We start from the raw sequence: 24823 nt of genomic DNA, 5'->3' as shown, positions 1-24823 counted from the left end.
GATACAGCCTGGAACCAAACAAGGGTCTGTTGTGACGCCTCTAACATTGAGATGCAGTGCCTTATATAGACAGGTGTGTGCCTTTCCAAATCATGTCCAATCAATTAAATGTACCACAGGTGGACTCCAATCAAGTTGTAGAAACATCTCAATGATGATCAATGGAAACAGGATGCACCTGAGCTCAATTTCGAGTCTCATAGCAAAGTGTCTGAATACTTACGTAAGTACATCTCTAAAAACCTGTTTTCGCTTTGTCATTATGGGGTACTGTGTGTAGATTGATGAGGAACAATTTTAATTTAATCCACTTTAGAATAAGGCTGTAACGTAACAAAATGTGGAAAACATCAAGGGGTCTGAATACTTTCCGAATGCACTGTATTTGTTCTTTATCCATCAAACTATACAGAAGTCTGTACTGTTCTGCACTGTACTGCTCAGGGGCATTGAAGAATAATTGAAACTATATTTTATATATCCTTTATACATATATACGGCTAAGTCATTCATCTTGGGCCAGTACTGTATTTAAGGATACTGTACCTCTCTTCCTGATCGCCTCTTCTAAATCCAATTTCCTTGCAGCCTCTGGTTCAATTACATTTTTAGAGGAGTTACAGAGAGATGTTCAACCACACATTCAAAGGGGCAAAGCAATCAGAATATTTTTAATTTATTAATTGTTGCGTTTTGTTTTATTCAAATAACTTGCAAGCAGCATTTCACTTCTGTGTAAAACTGTTCTTCATTTCAAATACAAACAACGTAGTAGGCTATTGCATAAGTTCACTGTACTTGCCATTCATCTTATAGAAATATTTCAAAATTGCAACCATCTCCTCAAGATGAAACATTTGTCTTTCAGAGATGTGATAATGAGCTGCAAATGAAGATTAGTCCTACCTCTCCTTTTTGTGTTCTCAACTGGCTTGCACATGTCCCGTTCTTCATGATAGAAAAGGGGGAAAAAATTTAATTGATGTTCTTCTCATAAATAGAGCAACTATTACCTTCAGCATGTTTCTGCATTACCTAATATTACGTATCATCAACATTGAAATACACAGTAAATGTACAGAAAATACATAGTTCTCCAACAGTACCTCTCTTACTTCTCACTACTCGTTCCTTTTTAGGGGGCTCTGCTTCTGAAAATGAACACAGAATACATGACACGAGAACATTGTATACACATTCTTGCTTAGTGCTGTAGCTGTATGCCAAAGCTGGATGGCAAACTTTTCGAGAACACGTTCAGCAATGTATAGCTGTTTTAAAATAAAACCATATTACCTACAAATGACTGAAAATGTAAAATGTGTGAACATTTTAATAGCTAAGATTATAATTGGCATGATTATATTGTACAGCTAACTACTTCTGATAAATGTAGCAAAGCGGTGAAGCAGATAAACCATCAAGAATCTACAATTCAATCTCTGTTTCATCTTTAACTTTAAAAAGATACCTGATCAAACTGGAAGGGAATTAAAGATCCTCTGCCACTTTAAAGATGAACAGCTTTGCACTCAGATTGAATTGGTTAATCAATTCTCTCTAGTCTCTAAGCTACTTTCAAAGCAACATGAAATATCAGCTTCACAACACATACTCTTTCTGTCAGGAGTGGCCTTTTTAGCTGTGGGTGAGGAAATGGTTATAGTCAAACAAGTAATAAAGTTGAGTTTGAACATGTATATCATTAGTACATTTTAAAATAACCTCAGACTCATCTAATATTAATTTGTTACAGACCAGTGTTCATTTTGATTACCTAAACCTTTTCTCTTACAGCATGCTCTGAAAAAGGTAGTTTCAGACAAACAATCATGACACTTGAGACCCTACAAAGTCAACAACTCAGAGTGCATACTGTATCATGCAATTCTCATATCATGTGTATATCTAGCATAGCGCTATCAAATAGAAAACACATTGACACATTGTATAGAGATGTATAGATATAGGGTACAAAAACCTGATGGTTTTCTGTTATACCTGATAATTAATTGCACCTACCTGGTGTCCCAGGTCTAAATCAGTCCCAGATTAGAGAGGAACAATGAATGCAGTGGAACTGGCTTCGAGGTACAGAGTTGCGTTTGAGGGCTCTATATCTATTACCAATGTAGATTTTCCCCCTTTTCAAACAGCAGGTGCCAGTATTGTGCCTATTGAAGCAAGGTTCAGTACGGCCATGCTCTCTAAGGTCTCAACATGCTTCCAGTTACAAACATGTTAATAGACAAAAACACAGCTTATCTGAAAACTTCAACTGAACATTTACTAAAAAATCGCAATTAAGATTTGTATGTTCATAGAAGAGCTGCTTCTATAAACATACACTGGCAAAGCACATGTACGGTATACATGGATTATCACAGTTTATAGTACTGTCTATATGGCACAGTTACACATTAAGAGTGCCTTAGTGCTGTTCAGGGCCTGTTAAGGGATTTTCATTCCTCTACTTCTATTTAAGCTCTTACTTCAACAGCAACCAACACCCTCCTTGGGGAGCATGAAGAGATGCACTACTGTGCTGCTATTCCTAACCACATGAAGGATAAAGTGACTCTAACATACCTTGCTTGGGTACTTTCCTCTTGACATGTTTAGCTACATATGACACAGATATATACCAGCAATTAGTGAAACGCATGGCTTATCTAAACCTTTCCACTAGATGGCGACTTTGAGAAGCAAAACCAAAGAAACGCAAACCATAAGTAAAATTTGAATTACTGGGTATTCTCATTACTGAACTTTTATTAACCTATGTTTGGTAAAAACACTGCAACCCTGCAGCACATATGGGTCAAGTTGTAGCAATGGACTTTGCGTTACTTGATAGTTAGTATGTCTACAACAACATTTAAGCCATAAATGGAACTTACAACACTGATATCATTAAACCGATGTTTTAAGTGTTGCCAATCACCCCGTAAGTCAGAAACAGAAACAGATGTTATGTCTACTACACATAGGCCTCCTCTCAAAGTCAGAGGACACTTGTTGTTATATGTAAAGCATCTCTCTACAGCCAGTTCTACATTCAAGGCTATATTAAGCAGAAATAATCACTCCACTAGTTGTCCTATACATTTGGCCCATAGGGGAACAGAGCCCTACTCTCAGAAATAAGGTCAGCCAAAAGTATGATAAAGATATAAATGGGGTTAGTAATGAACATCTCTCACTTCTCCACAACCATGCATGATATTGATCTATTAGCGGTCTATCAGTACCTTTTTCCTCAGTTGGCTCACTTTCAGGCTCTTTTGGTTTTGATGAATGCATACAAGGGCACACTACTGTAAAATGGAATGCATAGCTTTAAGACTACATTTAGTGGAATTGATCTTTGTATTTACATCTCTCTATTTATTAGTTTTTCTTTTTCACTGATATTCAGAATCAGATCATTTACCGACCAGGCTGCTGATATACCTTGTTCTGCAGCAGGAGCAGCTTGCTGGACCTTTACTTCTGAAAAAGAAATTGATTCACTGATCAATACCAATAAATAAGTAAACAGCAAAATGGTTTGGTATAATAAACCCTCTTCTAAATAATCAATCAACATAAATGTAAGATGGAGCTCTTTTCCTTTGACGTCATACAAATATATCCTCCTAAAAGACCTGTAGTGATATGCTTCAATAACAAGGAAGAAGAAAAGTTAGGTGAAAAACAAACAAATAATATAATTCATTCTTCAACCAAGAGGGTAATTTTTCTCCTCAGAAAATCAACATTCAACCAAAAAGGTAATTTTCTGAACTATCAATACGCATGTTTCCTTCATTAAAAGTCAGAGCTCTTGTAGCGTTAACATTATGCATTCATAAAACAAAAGGTTACGACTGGAATTAATTTGAAAAGTGGCAAGTGTAAGTTACAGGTTGCAAATATGACAGCTTTATTAGAAATCTGGATTGCTTGAATTTGTCAGAATTAATGTGACACATTATGATTAAACGGTAACCTTTCACTGGAGAGATGGGATCTTCACAATAAACCTATGCAGCTGAATCTAGCATCCAATGACAAAGTTGCAAATAACAGAAAAAGAAGGGTGGTTGCCACAGCGCTTGAGGGCATAATCAGTGGGGAAATATAATATAAAAATACCATAATACTTCCAATTTGTGTAAATCAAAAGATCATGCTGCAGAAATCAAATTTGGAGCTGCTTCTCAGATGCTTTCGGGGACGTTGAGACTGATCTCATTTGAAAGCTTTTAGCCAAAAATGCTAATTCCTTCCTTGATTCTATTCTGCCCTGCGGTCAAGTACATGATCTGTGTTATTAAAAAATGATTCCTTTATCTTCTTTTTTTTCCTCTGTGATTTATTTTTGAGTGTTGTATAAGCTGATAAAACTAAACATTTCTCTTTATCCTGATTGAAATCAGCAGGGATGCGAAGATAAACATATTTCAAAAGATGGAGGTTTGATTGTTTCAGTCTTATGTTCCTTTTGCAGTTTGAACACGAATGCTGGAGAAAAAACGGCATACAGTGGCTTGCGAAAGTATTCACCCCCTTGGCATTTTTCCTATTTTGTTGCCATACAACCTGGAATTAAAATTTATTTTTGGGGGGTTTGTATCATTTGATTTACACAACATGCCTACCACTTTGGAGATGCAAAAAAAAAAACTGAAAACTTGAGTGTGCATAACTATTCACCCCCCCCCCAAAGTCTATACTTTGTAGAGCCACCTTTTGCAGCAATTACAGCTGCAAGTCTCTTGGGGTATGTCTCTATATGCCTGGCACATCTAGCCACTGGGATTTTTGCCCATGCTCCAGCTCCTTCAAGTTGGATGGGTTCTGCTGGTTGGATGGGTTCCGCAAGTTGGATGGGTTCCGCTGGTTCCGCTGGTGTACAGCAATCTTTAAGTCATACCACAGATTCTCAATTGGATTGAGGTCTGGGCTTTGACTAGGCCATTTCAAGACATTTAAATGTTTCCCCTTAAACCACTCAAGTGTTGCTTTAGCAGTATGCTTAGGGTCATTGTCCTGCTGGAAGGTGAACCTCTGTCCCAGTCTCAGATCTCTGGAAGACTGAAACAGGTTTACCTCAAGAATTTCCCTTTATTTAGTGCCCCTTGCTTAGTGGTGTTGCAGACTCTGGGGCCTTTCAGAACAGGTGTATATATACTGAGATCATGTGACAGATCATGTGACACTTAGATTGCACACAGGTGGACTTTATTTAACTAATTATGTGACTTCTGAAGGTAATTGGTTGCACCAGATCTTATTTAGGAGCTTCATAGCAAAGGGGGTGAATACATATGCACGCACCACTTTTCCGTTATTTATTTTTTAGAATTTTTTGAAATAAGTTATTTTTTTCATTTCACTTCACCAATTTGGACTATTTTGTGTATGTCCATTACATGAAATCCAAATAAAAATCAATTTAAATTACAGGTTGTAATGCAACAAAATAGGAAAAACGCCAAGGTGGATGAATACTTTTGCAAGACACTGTATGTCCCCATCATCAACATGTAATGCATGGTTTAGGGCTGTAGGACAAAACAAGGACAATAAAACTAGAAGATCATGATGTCACGATCAGCTTCCTTTCTGGATCCTTTCTGGAGTATATCACTGATCCATTAGTAAATATAAAAATATAGAGTGAACAGATATATAAATATATAGTGTAGTTTCCCATTCTATCATATTAAAGTATATGTTATTACTCATACTGTAGTCTGAACAGTGTCCTTCTTTCTCAACCAGAAACAAACACAATAAAACATCTACAATAGATGCTCAGTTGTTGGACACTTTTCAGCTTGAGGAGAGTCAAAGATTTTGCAAGACATGACAAAAAGAAACAGTTGTCAACAAATCCTGTTCCGAGGCTTAAGGTCAAACCGCTTCAAGAGACAGAAGAAAAATCTGCTCCACAGACTTTAACACATTACTTTTTGCCATGGCAAGGTCTAGTGTCCTCAGATTCTGAAGAGAATGAATAACTCCTACAATACACTGTAAGTGGGCAGCTGCACTTAGTGTAGAAGAGTATTGAAGAGTATTGCCTATGGGAGTTATCGATATACAGAGGGGTCTGAAATGATTAACATATTTTATGCAAAAACAATGAGAAATTATATTATTTTATAATAATACAATTGCTCAGAGAAAATTATTTTGTTTAATAAGTAATACTTTTTTTCTCTCAAAAAGTTAGGGGTCGAAATTATAGGCACCTGTCTTTTCAATACATCACCTTGTGAGGATAATGGCACTGAGCCTTTTTCTAAAATGTTTGAGAACACATTGGTACGGATCTTAGACCATTCCTCCATACAGAATCCTTCCAGATCCTTGATATCCTTTGTATGCGCTTATGGACTGCCCTCTTCAATTCAAACCACAGGTTTTCAGTCCGGAGACTGAGATGGCCATTGCAAAATGTTGATTTTGTGGCCAATTAACAATTTATTTGTGGATTTTGGCAACCAGGCAACAAGGTTTTTGGCAAAAATATACATAAAATGCATGATTCCGTTGACCTTAACAAGGGCCCCAGGACCAGAGGAAGCAAAATAGCCCGATAACACCAAAGATCCACCACCATATTTAACAGTAGATATGAGGTTATTTTCTGCTTATGCATTCTCATTTCGACGCCAAACCCACCACTGTTGTGTGTGGCCAAAGAGATCTATTGTCATCTCATTTGATCAAAACACCGGTTCCAAGTGCCAGTGCCGTTTAGCAAACTCCAGGCGTTTACATTTGTTGGATGACATGAAAATAGATATCTAAATGAGAATGCATGAGCAGAAAATAACCCCATACCTACTGTAAAATATGGTGGTGGATCTTTGATGTTATGGGGCTATTTTGCTTCCGCTGGTCCTGGGGCCCTTGTTAAATAGTCCCCTGTAGCTCGGTTGGTAGAGCATGGCGCTTGCAATGCCAGGGTTGTGGGTTCGTTTCCCACGGGGGGCCAGTATGAAAATGTATGCACTCACTAACTGTAAGTCACTCTGGATAAGAGTATCTGCTAAATGACTCAAATGTAAATGTATTTTCCGTCTAAATAGACATACCCAAACATAATAATTTTTTATGGGATGGCCATAAACAATAACTGGTAAGGTTGCATAGTTTTAGAAAGGTCTGGAACTCACCTTTCTGGTAAAAATAGTTATAAATTGCTGAGGTCTAATCACTTTAGATAGTACAAATATTATGAAAATATTAAAAACCTGATTGCCTCTGCCAAGAGGCTGAAACGTTGCAGCAAGTGGATCTTCCAGCAAGACAATAACCCCAAGCACATATCAAAATCCACAAAGAAATGGTTAATTGGCCACAAAATCAAAATTTTCCAATGGCCATCTCATTCTCCGGACTTAAAACCCATTGAAAGCCTGTGTTTTGAATTGAAGAGGTCAGTCCATAAGCGCAGACAAAGGACATCATGGATCTGGAAAGATTATGTATGGAGGAATGGTCTAAGATCCCTCCCAATGTGTTCTCCAACTCATAAAGCATTTTAGAAAAAGGCTCAGTGCTGTTATTCTAGTGATGTGAGGTATTGAAAGCTGTTGAAAACAGAGGTGTCAATAATTTTGACCCCTACTTCTTTGAGAAAAAAAGTATTACTTGTTAAACAAAATCTCTTTCTCTGAGCAATTGTATTAGTATAACAGAATTTAACTTCCCCTTTTTTGCATACAATATACAGTGCATTCGGAAAGTATTCAGACCCCTTTATGGTAGAGTGGCCGGATGGAAGCCACTCCTCAGTAAAAGGCACATGACGGCCCGCTTGGAGTTTGCCAAAGGGCACCTAAAGGACTCGCAGACCATGAGAAAGAAGATTCTCTGGTCTGATGAAACCAAGATTGAACTCTTTGGCCTGAATGCCAAGTGTCACGTCTGGAGGAAACCTGGCACCATCCCTACGGGGAAGCATGGTGGTGGCAGCATCATGCTGTGGGGATGTTTTTCATCTTTGTCAAGGGTGTCAATAATTTCAGACCTACATGATCTAAATGTATACATTCATGGAAGCTAAGTCCATCTTTACAAAGCCCATGTTGGCAATGGACAGTAAATCCATATCAGTGTTATGATGTCATGTTTCTAAGACAGCAGCAGGAGCAAAATGGGAGTGGTTTCTCTCAGGCTAGCCTACAGGCGTTCTTGTAAGGAAGTTCACTGTGTGGATTCAGAACCTAGACTCCCATCTACTGCATCATGGAGGAAATAGGGCAGGAGTTCCCAACCTTTTTTGTCTCTTAACATTAACATAAAAAAATGACAGGGGACCCCAATTAAAATGTTTTCTTGCCTCGCAGTGTGATTATATTTACTAAATTCTAGTCTACCCCAGGCTGCCTCAACACATAATAATGATATCCAGGTGTATTCTAACACTGCAAAATACCCTTCGTTGACTTGTTTGGATATACTGTACCTATGCAAAGTAAAACATTTTAATTTCTTTAATAAGATTATAGATTTTCTCAAGTGACCCCATTTCAATGTCAGCCAAGTTTGGGAAGTGCTGAAATAGGGTTTTGCTGTGTTATGGCCTTGTGTTTGTGCCTTACTGACAACAACAAATACTGGCTTATAAACAATGCAAATGTACCTAAACTAAAAATATATTTAACAAATGTTAGAATTCGACAATTACACATCCTACTTGACTTGATCATTCAAAATAGCTTGGGAGGCAATACCAAAATAGCTTGGGAGGCAATAAAAGTCATGGCATCATATCATCATCTAGTAGCAAGCAACAAGTGTTTGCATCAAAGGCCATCATCACTCTGAATTCCTCTCCAGCCTCTATGGTGTGTACATCTAGACCTCAGAGCCCACTACAGCCCTTAGCCTTGTGGGAGCTACACTGTCATTTCGAGACCTTGGGACTGTAAGGTTCTATCTGACATTTTCGTCAAAAATAAGTTATTCACATAGAGTTGCTCTATAGGAGGTCCTTCACCTGTGAGATATGTCAGATTTGTGAAAAAGTCCATTTACGATGAAACACTTTTGAACTTGGTACTATAAGGTTCTATCTGCAATCCAATCACACAAGGCTGGGTTGTCAATAAAAAATAATTGTATGCAAGGTGATGTACTTATTGAGTCATGAAATAGGAAGATGTCACAAACAGTTCTAAGATCTGGGACTTGAAAAAGACTAATTATCTCAAAACCATACATTTTGCTGATAGAACCTTATAGTCCCAAGTCCTTGATTATTCAGAACATAGGCTCTCGTTTCTTTTGCAATTACTTAGATTTTTTTCACCACTTTTTCAAAAGAATAGCCATCACTTAAGCTCATTATGGTAAAAACAAATACATACAGGAGCCTTAGAGCATGTTTAAGGCACATTGGAGAGGCATTGCTGTTTCTGTCTTGCTCTATACCTCCAATGAAGGAGTATTTCACTAAAACTACAAACATACCACATTAATATTGATAACTAGCAAGTAGTTTACTGACTTTGGGTGTCAGAGACCAGAAAAATATGTCAGTTTACTCATCCAGAGCTAAGCTTTAGCAATGTTGCTAGTTCTCCATAGGATATAGTGTATTTGTCATTTTAGTGAATTATCGCTTTAACAAATGTGTGATGAAAAATAATTAATATATTTGATGATGTGATTAGAAAGAAGGAAAGGTATTATCTTTATTTAATCATGAAATGTCTGTACTTTTCTATTACAATATAAATAATTGTAACATTGTGTACCAGATGGGGTAATCTGAGGTATTCTGGGGTAATCTGGGGTAATCTGGGGTGTTCTGGGGTATTCTGGGGTAATCTGGGGTATTCTGGGGTATTCTGGGGTAATCTGGAGTAATCTGGGGTAATCTGGGTATCTTTTTTTTTTACTCTTAAAACCCATAGGAATCTACACACTCTGCCACAATGGCAGTCATTTCAACTCCAGTCATGTCACATTTCCCTACCATTGCAGATTAGATCATTCACAGCATGTCTCCAAATGTAAACAGAAATGGGAATGGCAATTCCAAAACATTGAGGATGGAATGATATCTTGACTGTGTGATGAGTGTCCTGAATGTCAAAACGGAATTGAAAACAAATATGTTGTAGTAGTTCCTGATGCTTCAGCTGTTCTGTTTAAATGTGACCATGACCATTCTGTATAGAGCACAATATCACTGGAGGGAAAAACATGTGCCAAGCCTCTTAGTGTAAACATGGCACATCAAGCAGCAATTGAAAAAGAAAAGGAAAGCCGCACACTCTAGGAGCTCAGATGCAATAATTTAATATCCTAATTCATCATATACCCTGATGAAGACAGTTTGTCTGTCGAAATGTTGGTTATTAAGATATTACATTATTGCATCTGAGCTCCTAGAGTGTGCGGCTTTCCTTTTCTTTTTCATGTGTTCTACTCCGTTAGCCAGCACCTCGCCTAAATAGGTGTGCGTTTCTTTCGCCTTTACATCAAGCAGCAATAACATTCCTTTGATCACAACTCAACCATATAAGACTTATTATCATTCTTATTGCTACCAGAGCAGATAATATGGAATTTCAAGCTGAGGTACCTCAATGGAATGCATACATAGCTTTTATATCATTCTGACAAATGTTTGATTCAAGTATTTGTAAGGGGATCATTTTTTGTCATATTTCCATTAGCCTATTAGAATGATGTTGACCTTTAGCTTTAGTGTTGAACTAAAGCTGAAAGGGTAAAGTAATAAACTCCAAAGCCAGACTATTGTTATTGATCACCACTATGGTACACTCTTAGAGAAAAGGGTTCCAGAAGGGTTCTTCGGCTGTCCCCATAGGATAACCCTTTTAGGTTCCAGGTAGAACCCTTTTGGGTTCCATGTAAAACCGTCTGTGGAAAGGTTCTACCTGGAACTAAATAGGTTCTACCTGGAACCAAAAATGGTTCTTCAGAGGGTTATCCTATGGGGACAACCAAAGAACCCTTTTAGGTTCTAGATAGCAACTTTTTTCAAAGAGTGTAGTGAGTGGCACAGTCTGATACAGCCTCATGCAGACATGCCAGCCACCCAGACATAAACTTAATATTGATAAAAAGGAACAGATGGGAAAATGTGTAATGGAGAAGACGGAGAGAGATCAAAGAATTGGCCTAAGACCTTTCTCTCCTCTCCCACCCCCCTGCTCCTCATACTCTACTCTCTCTCTCCTTACCTCACTCACATCTATTCAAACACTCAGACTGTATACTTTGTCAACTGTTCAACATCTGTATAGCAATTCATTGAAGACATGACAGAAACATTGCTATGGAACGTGACACTTTTCACTTCTTTGACCTATTTCCTATCTCTTCTCAGCCTGTGTCTAGCATCATCCCCCTCTTTTATTTACCTTCGACTGCAGGTTCTACCTCCTCCTTGGGCTCAGGAACTACCTCCTCTTCCTCCTTCTCGGGTTCAGGCAATGCTGCTACCACCACCTCCTCGAGCTCATCCTCCTCCTCCTCCTCCTCCTCGGTATCAGTGATGGATTCTACCTCCTCCTGGGGTTCGGGCTTTGGTGTCTCTTCCTCCAGTACCTCCTCTTCCAGAGCTTCCTCTATTGTCAGCTCTGGTTCAGCAGATGGTTCCTCAGTCTCCTCCTCTTCTGGTGCTTCTGGAGAGACGATCTTTGTGAACATACTCATAGCTGCAACTGAATAGCTTTGCCAGGTTTCAATGCATCAATTCAGAACCTAACTTTGCGTTATATATTACCCAGCCATTGTAAGGGTCATGCTGACGTTCAATGGACTAATTTGGTACTAACATCAGTATGCTACACAACATTTGGTACACATTTGTACTCTAAGAGTGAGAGAAGCATGGCATGATGGGTAGTGTTCACCTTTGATCTCTTCTGTCTTTTCCTCTATTTCAGTCTCTTTAGCCTCTTCAGAAAGTGGGGTTATTGTTTCTTCATCAGGTGGCGTTACTGTAATGCATGCAATTAGTTATATCAGAAAATCAAATGTTGGCAACATATTATGAAATCATATTGCCAATAATATCATGAGAGCTTCAATATGAATAGACTTACCTTTGAGCACTGGTACATTGCATGATAATGTTTACGTTTAGCCAATAATATTTTACGTCTTAGCAGACACTCTTACTCAGAGCGACTTACAGTAGTGAGTGCATACATTTCATAAATGTTTTCCCACAACCCTGGCGTTGCAAGTACCATGCTCTATTAACTGAGCCGCACAGGACATGTAAATACTCTGTAAAGTATTTAAATAACATATTCGAGGTTCAACAGGTTTACAAAGAGGGCAGAAACTAAGTATCTTTAATCAAGCCGGCATCATTAGTAATCTACTGCTGCTGTAGTACTACTAACTGTTAAACTATTACAAACTATTAAAGCAAGGCTATAGGGACATATTAGTGAAAGCTGTGCATGTGGTGAGTAATTATGGTATACAAATATGATATAAGATGATGAACGATAAATGCATTTCAATATTATTTCAAAAAACAGTGGGAATACTATTGTTTCTCCAACACCTTCTACATACATCACCACTACTTCAACTGCTGTTGGGAAAAAAATGGATTGTAGCCAACTCGTTGTGAGAAATCACAAGTCCTTGACCGACCTCCCGGAGGATGTAACTAGCTACAGGAGCTTGATGAGTGGCAAGTTCACACATGAAAGCTGCCTCTGGTACCCCCTGCCTTACAGTGGTACTGGGCTGGCAACCCTACAGAGCAACAGCAGATGCTACCCTCTGATCTACACAGTATGAAGACAGGGTTCTCTATCAGAACCCCCAGAACATGCATTGCCACACACCTCCTTGCCTGATGTTATCAATATTAATGTCTAGGTGGGTCCGTTGTCAAACCTAACCAGTGTATCATCTGGAAATAAGAACAAAATTTTTCTAAAACAAGTAATTTTTCTAAACTAGAACATTAAACAATGTGTGTCATGAAAACAATAATGTCTTATCATTTTTCCTGGTTTGTTGAGGCGGCTAATCGGCACCATATTGGGTAAAATTCCATCCAAACAGGCCCTGCTACAGAGGGAGAAAAAATCAGATCACCCCGTAACCACCATCTTCTTTGTACTGGAAAGTGTAATTTCATTTTGTATTGAGGAACAGAAGTATTTGCTGTGTCTACCTGGGCCACTCTGGTTGACAATGACAAAACCAATATGCAAATCAATTGTACTATTGCATCACTGTATTAATATGTCTTCCATCCTTCCATCATTGGGCTTCCTTCCTTACTGTACTGCCTATTATCTTTGTAAAATATCATAATTTATTCCATTAAGAATATCATGGGCAGTCCTAAGGTAATAATTCATGCTAAATATATCAATATGATTTAAGGCCTTGTTACCAGGAACAATACATACTGTATTAAGTAAATCACCAACCATCACTCACGGATAAAAAACGTATCTTTGCGATGCTGTATAATGTGAATCCGAGAAAGCTTTAGTTTCAAGACAGATTGTTCTATTATGGATCAGCAAAAAGTGTAGACTATTCAGACTCATTTGATCTCTTATCTATACTTTATATCAGATTTGAGTGCAGTATTAATTATTAATGGTCAAATCAATAATGTACCCTGTGAAACATACAGCTAGTATTAATTCTGATCAGTTAGATGATAACAATGTATGAATGTCATTATCTTCCCATGTACTACACAGGTATGAGGGTTATGCATGATGATGAAACATCAGCGGAATGAAAGTTACTCGGGTTCAATACCTGTCAAAAGAAGGTCATCGACGTCATCATCATCATCCTCTTCTTCATCCTTGGATAGATACTCTTCCTCAGGATCAGAACTATCAAAGGCTTCTGGTGTGATTTCATCATCTTCGCCGATCACTTCAGCTGCATCCTTCCCCTCATCACCATCATAATCTGCTGTGTCATCAGAAATGTCTGCGACATCACCAATAGTCTCTCCGGAATCCTCCATTGTTTTGTCATCATCATCAACGATGGCACCACTGTCCTCACTGACATTGTCATCATCTTCATCATCAGTGTCCTCTAAACTATCTGTAGAGTCATCGGTTGTATCCTCACCTAATGTGTCTGAGATATCAATATCCTCACTATCAGTAAGATCGACCTTGATACCATCATCGTCATCATCGTCATCTTCTAGGTCAATGGGTTTAGCATCATCATCGTCGTTGTTTGCAGTAGAAACAGGAGCATCCTCTAGGGCTTTATCACTGGCATCATCCGTTTCATCCTCTTCATCATCGTCATCATCAGTGGAAGCAGCAGCAATACTGGCATCCTCATCTGTGATTGCTTCAGTTTCAGCTTCAGCTCTGGTGTCATCCTCCTCTCCATCATCATCTCCAGCAGGAAGATCTATCTCTGTGTCGTCAACATCAATCAGAATGGGGGCCTCATCCTCTTCGTCATCATCATCATCATCATCATCATCAGTCTCAGCAGTGACCTCAGCACCATCATCTCCCTCTTCTTCAGCAACCTCATTAGCTGCAGCAGCCTCTTCTTCCTCCTCCTCATCATCTTCTTCGTCCTCAGCAGTAGCAGCCTCTGGAGCAGCCCCTTCCTCATCATCATCATCACCATCAGCAGCAGCCTCTGAAGCAGCCTCTTCCTCATCGTCATCATCAGCACTAGCAGCCACCTCTGGAGCAGCCTCTTCCTCCTCTTCCTCAACATCAGCAGCAGCCTCTTCCTCCTCCTCCTCCTCCTCCTCCTCCTCATCATCATCCTCCGCAGCAGCCTCTTCCTCTTCATCATCATCTGCAACAGCCTCTTCCTCATCGTCATCATCATCTTCTTCAGCCGCTGCAGCAGGCTCTTCTTCATCTGCCTCACCATCATCATCATCCTCATCTATCTCGGCCTCAGCTTCTCCTTCTCCTTCCCCATCCTCTTCCTCATCTTCTTCTTCTTCATCATCTTCCTCATCTTCTTCTTCCTCATCCTCCTCTTCTTCTTCATCCTCGTCATAATCTTCCTCTTCTTCATCATCCTCCTCCCCTTCCTCTTCCTCTTCTTCCTCCTCTACTTCAGCAACTGGTTCCTTTTCCTCTGCAAACATCCCTGCAACTACAGAATTAACTGTGTATCTTAACACGGTGAGAAAACCTTGAATAAAAAGTGACATTCAGTGCACTGGGCCATAACCAAAGAGACCCATAATGCATTGTGAGTTTTCAAGACAACACAACCCACTGCAACACAATTAACACAATATCTTTATTGTGTACTCATAATGCTTACACCTGACAAGCTGCTCTCTGCTCACCTAAGCCATGTACATCTAGTGGTGTGTATGTGTAAGTATGATCATTATTCCATACCATCACAAGTCAATATATACAACATAATGCTTTCTCTACATTACATTGCAGCATGTGGTATAAACATAATGACAGTGTTCCATGATGCAAGACACCCCAAAGACTGACACCATACAAAATTACAAATGCACATCGTTATACTCACACAGGTTGACTTGTTTGAGGAAAATTATAGGTTAGAAATGGTCAATCCACAAAGAGTCTGTCAGTGAAGAGTTGTTATTTTCTGTGGTAGTGAAACTGAGACTTGCAGTACCAACAGTCTCCCCTTTAAGAATCCTCTCATTCGCTCATGGTTATGATGATGATGTTGGGTATGAACAGCAATCCAAAACGGTTAAAACCCCAGACCGAAAAGAAGACGGAACCGAACAAAACTGAACAAAACAAAATAATACAAACTCCTGTCAAGAATTAAGTCACAACACCCTCAAGACAACCCACACTTACTGTATAAACAGTATACACATGGAAACACATGTTTACAAGATGCAGTACTGGTGAATTAATGTCCATATATATTAGTTTTGTTCTTAATTAAAGGTCCAATGCAGGCATTTTCATCTGAATATCAAATAATTTCTGGCTAACAACTTAGTACCTTACTGTTATTGTTTTAAATTAAAATTGTAAAAAAATGAACAAACATTTCTTCTTAGCAAAATGCAATTTCTCAAGCAAGAATTTTGCTAGGACTGTCTGGGAGTGGTCTGAGAGAGGGGCCTAATTAGAGGAGCCTAATGGGAGTTATGTGTAACCTGAAAACTAGCTGTTATTGGCAGAGAGGGCAACCTCTCTTTGTTATTGGTCTATTAACTTATACCGCCTGGTGTGTCGCCTGGTGATGTCAACAGGCGGTCCAAAAATCCCAACCAGCCAAACAAGTTGACATTTCAGGCGGTCTATTCAAACAGTTCTTACACTAGGGGCTTTTCGGCTGACTTTAATGTGGCGCTAGCATCAATTTCGTCATGTAAAAACTGGCGCACTGGCATTTTCCAGCCCTAAAGTCAGGTTCGGCAATTTACCTGTCTTATATCAGTTCGCTTGCGCTCAGATGGGCGGGATTGGAAATATTTGAGGTGTGTCCTTAAAAACATGATCCAAAGTGCTAATTTCAGGCAGCGCTGATAGGGATATTTAAGACCAACCAAAAGCTGGTTATGGTAATGCAGTTGGTTATGGCATTAATTTTGACAGCGGAAACACAGCCTATCCAGCCGTGACGCACACTGGCCATATGGGCATGGAACAAGAGTAGACTAATCTGCTTTCTTACTACTTTATTTAGCAACATAAAAAACTAATGTTTTTTCCCATTTTGTTTTATTTGATTAAAAACCAAGCATAGCCTCCCCTCCTCTCTATGAAGTATATTCTTTTGTCGGCTCCCTTGCTTGTCTTTTTCATCCAAGCGATGTTATGATATAATTACATTTTACATGTTACTTGTTTTTCGTTTAATTTTATTACAATGAAACTTATAGGAATTATTCACCTTCCTGCTTTTATGGCGACAACTCCGTGGCACACATGCAATGCAACTCCTGGAGATGTGTGAATATGATATGATCTGTAAAATGGTTCCGATTATGTTCACATATTTGGGCGCAGTACAAGATAAGTCTACATTTTGATATTTCGTTTCTGTAAGCCATTTAACAAACTATAACGGACTATCATTGGAATTGGCGTTGATTCCAAGGCAATACATAGAAGACCGTAAATACACAACTTGAAGCAACCTCATATTTCGCCATGGAGCACATTCTGATTGGCCAGTGAGGAGCCAAGCCTCGACATACCCACAACTTGTTTTTTAATCAAAACCAAGCCCTTTTGTGCCAAGGCCAGCAAGTGCACCAATAATTGTAATAGTGAAAATAGCAGAAATACACCCCTGAACCTATAGCGATGCACTGAGATTGACCTGCACTTAGATTGACCATTGCATAAGGTTTGTTAAAATAGAGCCCTAGAAGTGCATTATCATAATTTTCACAATTTCACAGTGTTATTTCAACCTCATAGTGTGGAAATATATGTAAAACACAGGAAAATTTAGTTTTGACTGCACTGCCCCTTTAAGAATATTTGTACCATAGTACTACCAAATAATTAGTCAGACTGAGATAAACTGTAATGGTCTATTTATAACTGGAATTAACTATGACAATTGAAATGAGAAGTCACTGAAATTAATGGTACTATTAGATTTTGTCCTACTACAATATCAACATCCAGAAGACGTGTAATGACCATGTATTACAGCGATCAATAATTAAGGTAAATGGACCAGTTGTCTGTAGTAGCTTCTGGGAGTATAATTACGGTGTCTGGGAACAAATTGAGCAAGTAATCACACACAGGTACAGGCTAGTAATATCACATTATATAGCAATTCATGACAGGATAACACACATTTGCTGTAAATCTGGCAACAGTACAAATTCCCACTTATAGACATCATGCAGCAAAATGCCTCACTCCAATGTATCAATCATCAATGCATGCCTAATGTTATTTAATATCTGATTAATTTTCAATATGAACATCATATTAAGAACAGGAAGGCACAAACCTTGTTTTCTGGATGGTAGGAATGCAGCTATGAGGTAGGAAGGAAGGTGATTTCAGCAGCAAGAGGTTAGAACACAAAAAGTCATTAAAACATGATCCATGTCCCTTGACAAGTGTGACTATGGATAAGAAGTTAGTAAGAGTACTGCAAGTAGCCAAGTTAATACGATGGTTATGTGAATAAAATGTAAGAATTTTAGCAAAGCCACAAAACAACAAACCATTTGTTACTGCTGCAGAACAGCATTGTTAGAGTGATATCCATTGATTTTGCTTACCAGTATGTGCATTTGTTACTTTGCCATTCTAGTTAAACTACAATCGGTCTAATGTAGTTTAAATATAGTAAACATCTTATGTTTACCTATAAACCTGGAAAGCATGGCCATGGTACCTTCTGTTCCCCCCTTCTCAATTTCAGCATGATGATCCTCTTCAATGTACCATCCTATATCTTTTGGGGCGGTTTTACTGTTACGTACCAAGGTGAACATCCACAAAATACTCTCACACTCCACAAAATCAACCCCCATTAACTTCAGCCTATATAATATTTTCAAATCCTTGGGGCAGCTTACCTACATTAATTAAATGTTCAAATTTGATTTGGTCATAAAAAAACTAAAACAAGCATAATGTCATCTTGTGTCAAGGTTTCATTTTGCTTATCTGTTTTGTCACTGATCTGAGGCTCCTAAAGAGTGAGGGGAATTGCATAGTGCAGATAGGTGGTGGAAAAATAAGCAGTGGAATGGTTTCAAAATACCATCTAGAGAGATAGAGGGGCAGAATCCTTAGGTATTAGACAGCAGTGTGTTAGATTTAGAGATTTAGAGATTTGGAGAGTTTATTAGTCACATGCACATGGTTGCAGATGTAAATGCAGGGTACAGTGAATATCTTAAGCTTCGAGCTCCAACAGTGCAGGTCAAAGGGAAGTGAATGAAACAATATTATTTCACAGTATAAGAGAGATTTAGACGTATATTATCAGGTCATTCTGTTAGGGTCTCTGGCACAGCCAAGCATGTATAGCCTACTGGATACAGCTAAACCTCCATCATACACATTACACTGCAGTCAATTACAAATGGTGTAGGTCCTGTAGGTCTGACTCCATGCAGTGACCTGCATTTCAGCAGCAGGGTTGGAGTGACTAAGCGGCACGTCTAAGCTCTTGCTGTAGGAAACAAGGTTTTGACTTCTAAAGCTTAATTAGTGGCCGGATGAGTGAGATTGTTATCTCAGGTCATGTGGACGCCTGCAAAGCTGTAAAGCCAAGCCTGCGTCCCTCACAGTAACCTGTAGCTGTGTATGAGTCCTTTAAGGGCACAGGAAGTAGCAGGCAGAAGAGCTAGCATTCACATTGATTGACAATAGTGCTGTAGCCAGAAAGCTTTTCTCAACCAATATGTTTTTTCCTTTCACTAACATCTGTGGTATAAAGAGCATGAAGAAAACAGCTATTATAAAACATTGATGAATAAGTAAAAAACCTATGGAAAATTAATAGATAAATGAAAACAAACCTTTTTTCTTCACCGGATGTAGCTCACCTAAATAACAGATGTGGAAAAAAAATGTTAGTGTAAGAAAGGAACCAACAAAATAGATCTAGTGAATCATTGATGAAGGCAAAATCAAATATGAATGTGGATCAGAGTGGGAGTAAAGCTCTTCTCCAGCTGCAGGCGCCTTATTTTCACCTCTTAAAAATCACTAAGGCGCAAAAGAGTATAAGTCAACTCAATGAGAGGCAGTAGGCTACACAACAACAGCAACAACAGCTCGTACATTTGTTTACTATGGATCTCAGAGCAAAGGTGGACGATTTAGTGGAATGTATTCCTGTGGAAGAGACTAGGAGTGGTAGCTGAATTATGAATAACATGTCAGCTGTGTTATGCTAAGTTTGTGTTATGCTAAGTTTGTGAGGAAAACAAGTGTGATCTCCACAAAAGTCAGTAGACAGGTTGAGTTTCTGCAGAGCAGTTTGATTTGACGAGTCAGCCATTCTTCAAGGGAGATGTGAAAATACACCCACCTCGTCTGTGCTAAACTGGCTCTAGCTATGAATAGCAGATATTCACATTTGGGATTTTTTTTTTCTCTCAGAAGTTAAATGAGAGGAAAATGCTAATCCTGCATGGTGTATTTGATGTTGTGGGGTGTGTTTGAAATATATCTCTATTACTGCAGAGAGAAGGAGGTCCTTTCAAACCACATTAGCCTAAGAGATAATGTTACCAGGTTGTATAAATACATTAAAGCAACAAATAATGTTTTAAAGCTTATATATTTAATAATTTGTTATTTAGTGCTATGAATCTGAACTACTAAGAAGATGCCAGTGCTTTGGCGTCACAAAACCTGGACACTATGTTGTGCCTGTACGAGTGGTTAAAGTGTCTACCCTACAGTAAGACAGAAATAGTCACTGCCATTTGAGTCGTAACTCACAGACAGCTGTCAGACAGCCAGGCAGGTCAGCATCTATCTGCATTTAGTCCACTGAGCTATGCATAGCCACCGTGGGACAACCCTTCCCTCTTACTTTCTCTGTCTCTATTATCTCCTCTTGTCTTCCCCTCCATCCCTCCACAGACTCACTCTCTCCATCATTTAACAGGGAGCAGAGGTCACTGTTACTTTCACTGTTACCGTGTGTGTGTGTGTGTGTGTGTGTGTGTGTGTGTGTGTGTGTGTGTGTGTGTGTGTGTGTGTGTGTGTGTGTGTGTGTGTGTGTGTGTGTGTGTGTGTGTGTGTGTGTGTGTGTGTGTGTATGATATGACTGAGCCAAGAAGGGATGCAGTGGGGTCAGTTTAATTTTGGTCTGTATGACAAAGGCTTCTGTACCTTTGGATGATATTGTAGATGTGTTTTGAGGTATTTCCATGCTGCCATACTGAATGTCTACATGCATTTTGTATTGATAACTAAAATGTGTGCATAATATTCCTGTTTCATAACATTTTTAACCACTACTGTACCTTTTAATTCACTCTTTCTGCCTAGGTAGAAAGTATTGCTGATCACCAGATAGCAAATATATTCACATAATTTAGCAGACGCTCTTATCCAGAGCAACTTACAGTAGTGAGTGCCTACATTTTCAGACTTAATTTTTTGTATTGTTCCCCTGTGGGAATTGAACCCACAACCCTGGTATTGCAAGCACCATGCTCTACCAACTGAGCCATACTACCATCTGAAACAGTTTCCTTATCAAAGTTACCTACAATAGTGTGTGCATCCTGATAATGAATAGCGCATGGTATGTTTTATAAATATCACAATATTACATCAGCAGCTACCTGGATGTGAACTATAAAGTGAATCCATCTGTATATGTTTTAATTGATTCACTCCAGCTCTAATTGTGTGTGTGTGTGTGCATAATAAAACTACATTGCTTTCTTCAACAAGTTACTATTGGGACTGACATTAGTGCTACTCTCCTGCATTCCCTTTATTGCACAACAAAACTATTAGCAAAATCGAAGTGAAATTTGCTTACATTATTTTGTTGTACTGTAATTCAATTACAGCTGGTGAACTGTACGTGTGGTGCTGCTGTTAAATTAACTATAAATGTTTGCTTTGCTAAATCACACTGATGTGTGTTCGCTTCTCTGCCACAAATCATTACTGTTCCGCAGGAAGTTTGTCCCTGAACTGTAGTACAGTAGTTGTCCTCCACACTGGGGTATACTTAGAGTTCCTCTTATAAGAAGTGGTAAATCGCTAGGTTGTCATTGGAAATGAATACTTGATATCAAGTTCCTTCCTGGTTCAATAAGGCTGGTAAAAATACATCTAATACCCAGCTGAATCGCAGGCTAAGCTAAGGAATGGAGACTAGCTCCTTGGCTGTTTCATATGTCCTTAGCTAACATTGTGTAAACTGTATGTTCTGATGTTGGGAGGAAACATAAACTGCTGAGTATGTTGTGTAATGGTGAGTGTGGAGCTTGGAGATGAGATCTGTACATTAAAGTGAGCATGGTGAACAGTGAGTGGTGAAAAGACAAAAGCAAGGGATTGATGAGAGAGAGAAAGAGAGCTGATTTGGGCTTTGTTTTGTTGACTTGAATTTCTTTTTTAGAACAGTCGCACACAAATGTGGTACAGGAGTTATAGGTATCACGCTGCAGGTCGAGAGCATTGTTCTTCCACTTCAAAATTATTCTGTGTGAAAGGCTGCAAAACAGTGTCCCGTTCTTTAGTTTGGAGTTTGGAATCCTAGTATTAGCTCTGTGTGGATGGAGCTTGTATTTAATATTACAATACATTATGTAATATGAGATATGATAAACAGGGTCAGGTTGATATGTATGGACCTCCTTTTAACATACTGTGATTTACAGTATATATAGTATTGTGTAGAGTGTTTAGAGGACCACAGGCTAGCCTTGGAGAGAAGCCAGTGACTGCGCTATGGTTCACAGGTTCTCAGTCTGCCAGATTTCTCCTGCATCCCTCCTGAAGCCATATAGACTTAATGTTGCAGCGGTGTGCTTTACTGAATATGTGTACCACAGACACACAGACACGTTTATGGAGGTGAAATGGCGGAGGTGAAAATGTGTCAATAAACAGCTTGAAGTTGAATGAGGCATGACCTGCCAGGTGACTCATCAAATCAAAGCGGGCTAGCCCTTTTTCTTTTAGAAATACAATGGTGTTTTGTTTATTATGTTACTGTTGTTGTCACAATCCGGGTTAGAACTCCGGTCTCAGAAGTGTAGAGCTGGGGGTACTACCCCTTAGCCACAGAGGAGATGTTGTAGGACCCAAATGAAACACCCAAGGCAATACTCCAGGCAAGTAGATTTAATGTTCACAAAACAGGAGGCAAAACAAAACAACTCCACGAGGGGAGAAAAACAAACTAAAGATAACTTCAAAAACTTACTAGGACAGACACGGTGAGACAAAGCAGGAGACACACAGTCAGGACGCAATAACCAAGTGACAAACAAGGGGAAAACACACAGCTAAAATACACAAGGGGAAACAAGGCACAGGTGACCTGGATAAGCTAATTAGGACACATGAGGAAGAACTAAGGCAAAGGGGAACACAGCTGACCTCTAGAGGCCAGGAGACAAACAGGGGAAGCAGGAAGCTGACAGGACCCCCTCCTCTAGGAACGACTCCTGACGTTCCTTCCAGAACACCCTGGCCCCAGGGTGCGAAAATCTCGGATCAACCCTGGGTCCAGGATGTCCCTGGCTGGAACCCAGGAGCGCTCCCTCTGGCCCGTAGCCCTCCCAGTCCACCAGATACTGCAGAGAGTTCTGGACCCTCCGGGAGTCCAGTATCCGGCGGACTGTGTAGGCTGGCTGGCCGTCTATGATCCTGGGAGGTGGCGGGGGTCTGTGTGGGGGGCAAAAGGAGAAGACAAGACAGGTTTAAGGAGTGAAACATGAAAAGTGGGGTTAACTCTAAGGGAGCGAGGCAGAACTAAACGATACGAAACAGGGTTAACCTTTCTAGCAATGCGGAAAGGGCCGATGTATCTCTGGGAAAGCTTCTTGGATTCGACCCGGAGGGGCAAGTTCTTAGTGGCCAACCAAACTCTCTGACCAGCTCGGAAACTAGGGGCCGTCCGGCGGTGGCGATTAGCCTGACTTTGGTATCTCTGGGAGGTCCGAAGGAGGGTACACCTGGCCTTCTTCCAGGTCCGCCTACAGCGTTGGACAAAGCGCTGGGCCGAGGGAACACCAACTTGCGCCTCTTCCTCTGGAAATAATGGAGGGTTGTAACCGAACTGGCATTCGAAGGGGGGACAATCCGGTGGCTGAGGACTGGAGGGTGTTGTGGGCATATTCAGCCCAAATGATATAGGTGGCCCAAGACGTGGGATTACTGGCCGCCATACACCGCAGGGTGGTCTCCAGATCCTGATTAATCCGTTCCGTTTGGCCATTAGACTCTGGATGGAATCCTGACGATAGGCTGGCTGTGGCCCCAATAAGCCTGCAGAAGGCCCCCCAAAACCGGGACGAGAATTGGGGACCTCGGTCAGAGACCACGTCCAGGGGAATGCCAAATATCCGGAAGACATGGTTCATGAGGAGCTCAGCAGTCTCCTTAGCCGAGGGCAGCTTGGGCAGGGGAATAAACCGGGCAGCCTTAGAGAAACGGTCTACCACCACAAGGATGACGGTGTTGCCCTGGGATAGAGGAAGTCCCGTAACAAAGTCCAGAGAAAGGTGTGACCATGGCCTTCGAGGAACAGGTAAGGGATGGAGCAGTCCCTGGGGTCGCTGGCGTGTCGACTTTCCCTGGTTGCACACAGGGCAGGCCTCAACATAGACCTGCACGTCCTTCTTGATGGACGGCCACCAAAACCGCCGTCGGAGGAACTCCAGTGTGCGAGCACTGCCAGGATGGCATGTCAAGGGCGACTCATGACCCCCCTGCAAGACGCGGGCCCGAACCGAGAGAGGAACGTACAGGCGACCGGCAGGACCACCGCCTGGATCGGGCTCATGGGCAAGAGCTTCCCTGCACCTCTTTCTAGTTCCCACTGAAGAGGTGCGACGATCCTAGACCTCGGAATAATCGATGCCAAGGGCTTCTCTTGTACCTCGGGAGAATAGACTCGAGACAGAGCATCCGGCTTGACGTTCTTGGTGCCAGGTCGGTAAGTCAGGAGGAACTGGAATCGATTAAAGAAAAGGGACCATCGTGCTTGCCGAGGGTTCATCCGCTTAGCCTGTTGGAGATATTCCAGGTTCTTGTGGTCTGTGAGAACCTGGAAAGGGTGCTGAGCCCCCTCAAGCCAATGGCGCCACTCTTCCAAGGCCAGTTTTACCGCAAGCAACTCTAGATCCCCCACGTGGTAGTTGCGCTCG

At 40.3% G+C, this 24823-nt stretch overlaps 1 protein-coding gene across 1 annotated transcript in view; it reads right to left on the bottom strand.

The window, feature by feature from the left end:
• Positions 1 to 371: 371 nt before the first annotated feature.
• Positions 372 to 24823, bottom strand: part of LOC121552862 (triadin) — a 41476-nt gene continuing 17024 nt past the window's right edge. Inside the window, exons 5-16 of the mRNA XM_041865945.2 lie at positions 19490 to 19516; positions 18325 to 18414; positions 17962 to 17988; positions 11895 to 11981; positions 11400 to 11663; positions 3454 to 3492; positions 3252 to 3317; positions 2590 to 2622; positions 1616 to 1642; positions 1107 to 1151; positions 907 to 948; positions 372 to 591 (exon numbers count right to left, since the gene is read on the bottom strand). Coding sequence (XP_041721879.2) covers positions 506 to 591; positions 907 to 948; positions 1107 to 1151; positions 1616 to 1642; positions 2590 to 2622; positions 3252 to 3317; positions 3454 to 3492; positions 11400 to 11663; positions 11895 to 11981; positions 17962 to 17988; positions 18325 to 18414; positions 19490 to 19516 — 833 coding nt within the window. The 3' untranslated portion in view covers positions 372 to 505. The remainder of the gene's footprint in view (positions 592 to 906; positions 949 to 1106; positions 1152 to 1615; positions 1643 to 2589; positions 2623 to 3251; positions 3318 to 3453; positions 3493 to 11399; positions 11664 to 11894; positions 11982 to 17961; positions 17989 to 18324; positions 18415 to 19489; positions 19517 to 24823) is intronic.

Source organism: Coregonus clupeaformis, chromosome 36 (genome assembly GCF_020615455.1).
Source record: "Coregonus clupeaformis isolate EN_2021a chromosome 36, ASM2061545v1, whole genome shotgun sequence".
Lineage (NCBI taxonomy): Eukaryota > Metazoa > Chordata > Actinopteri > Salmoniformes > Salmonidae > Coregonus > Coregonus clupeaformis.
This window is presented reverse-complemented; position numbering and strand designations above follow the sequence as displayed.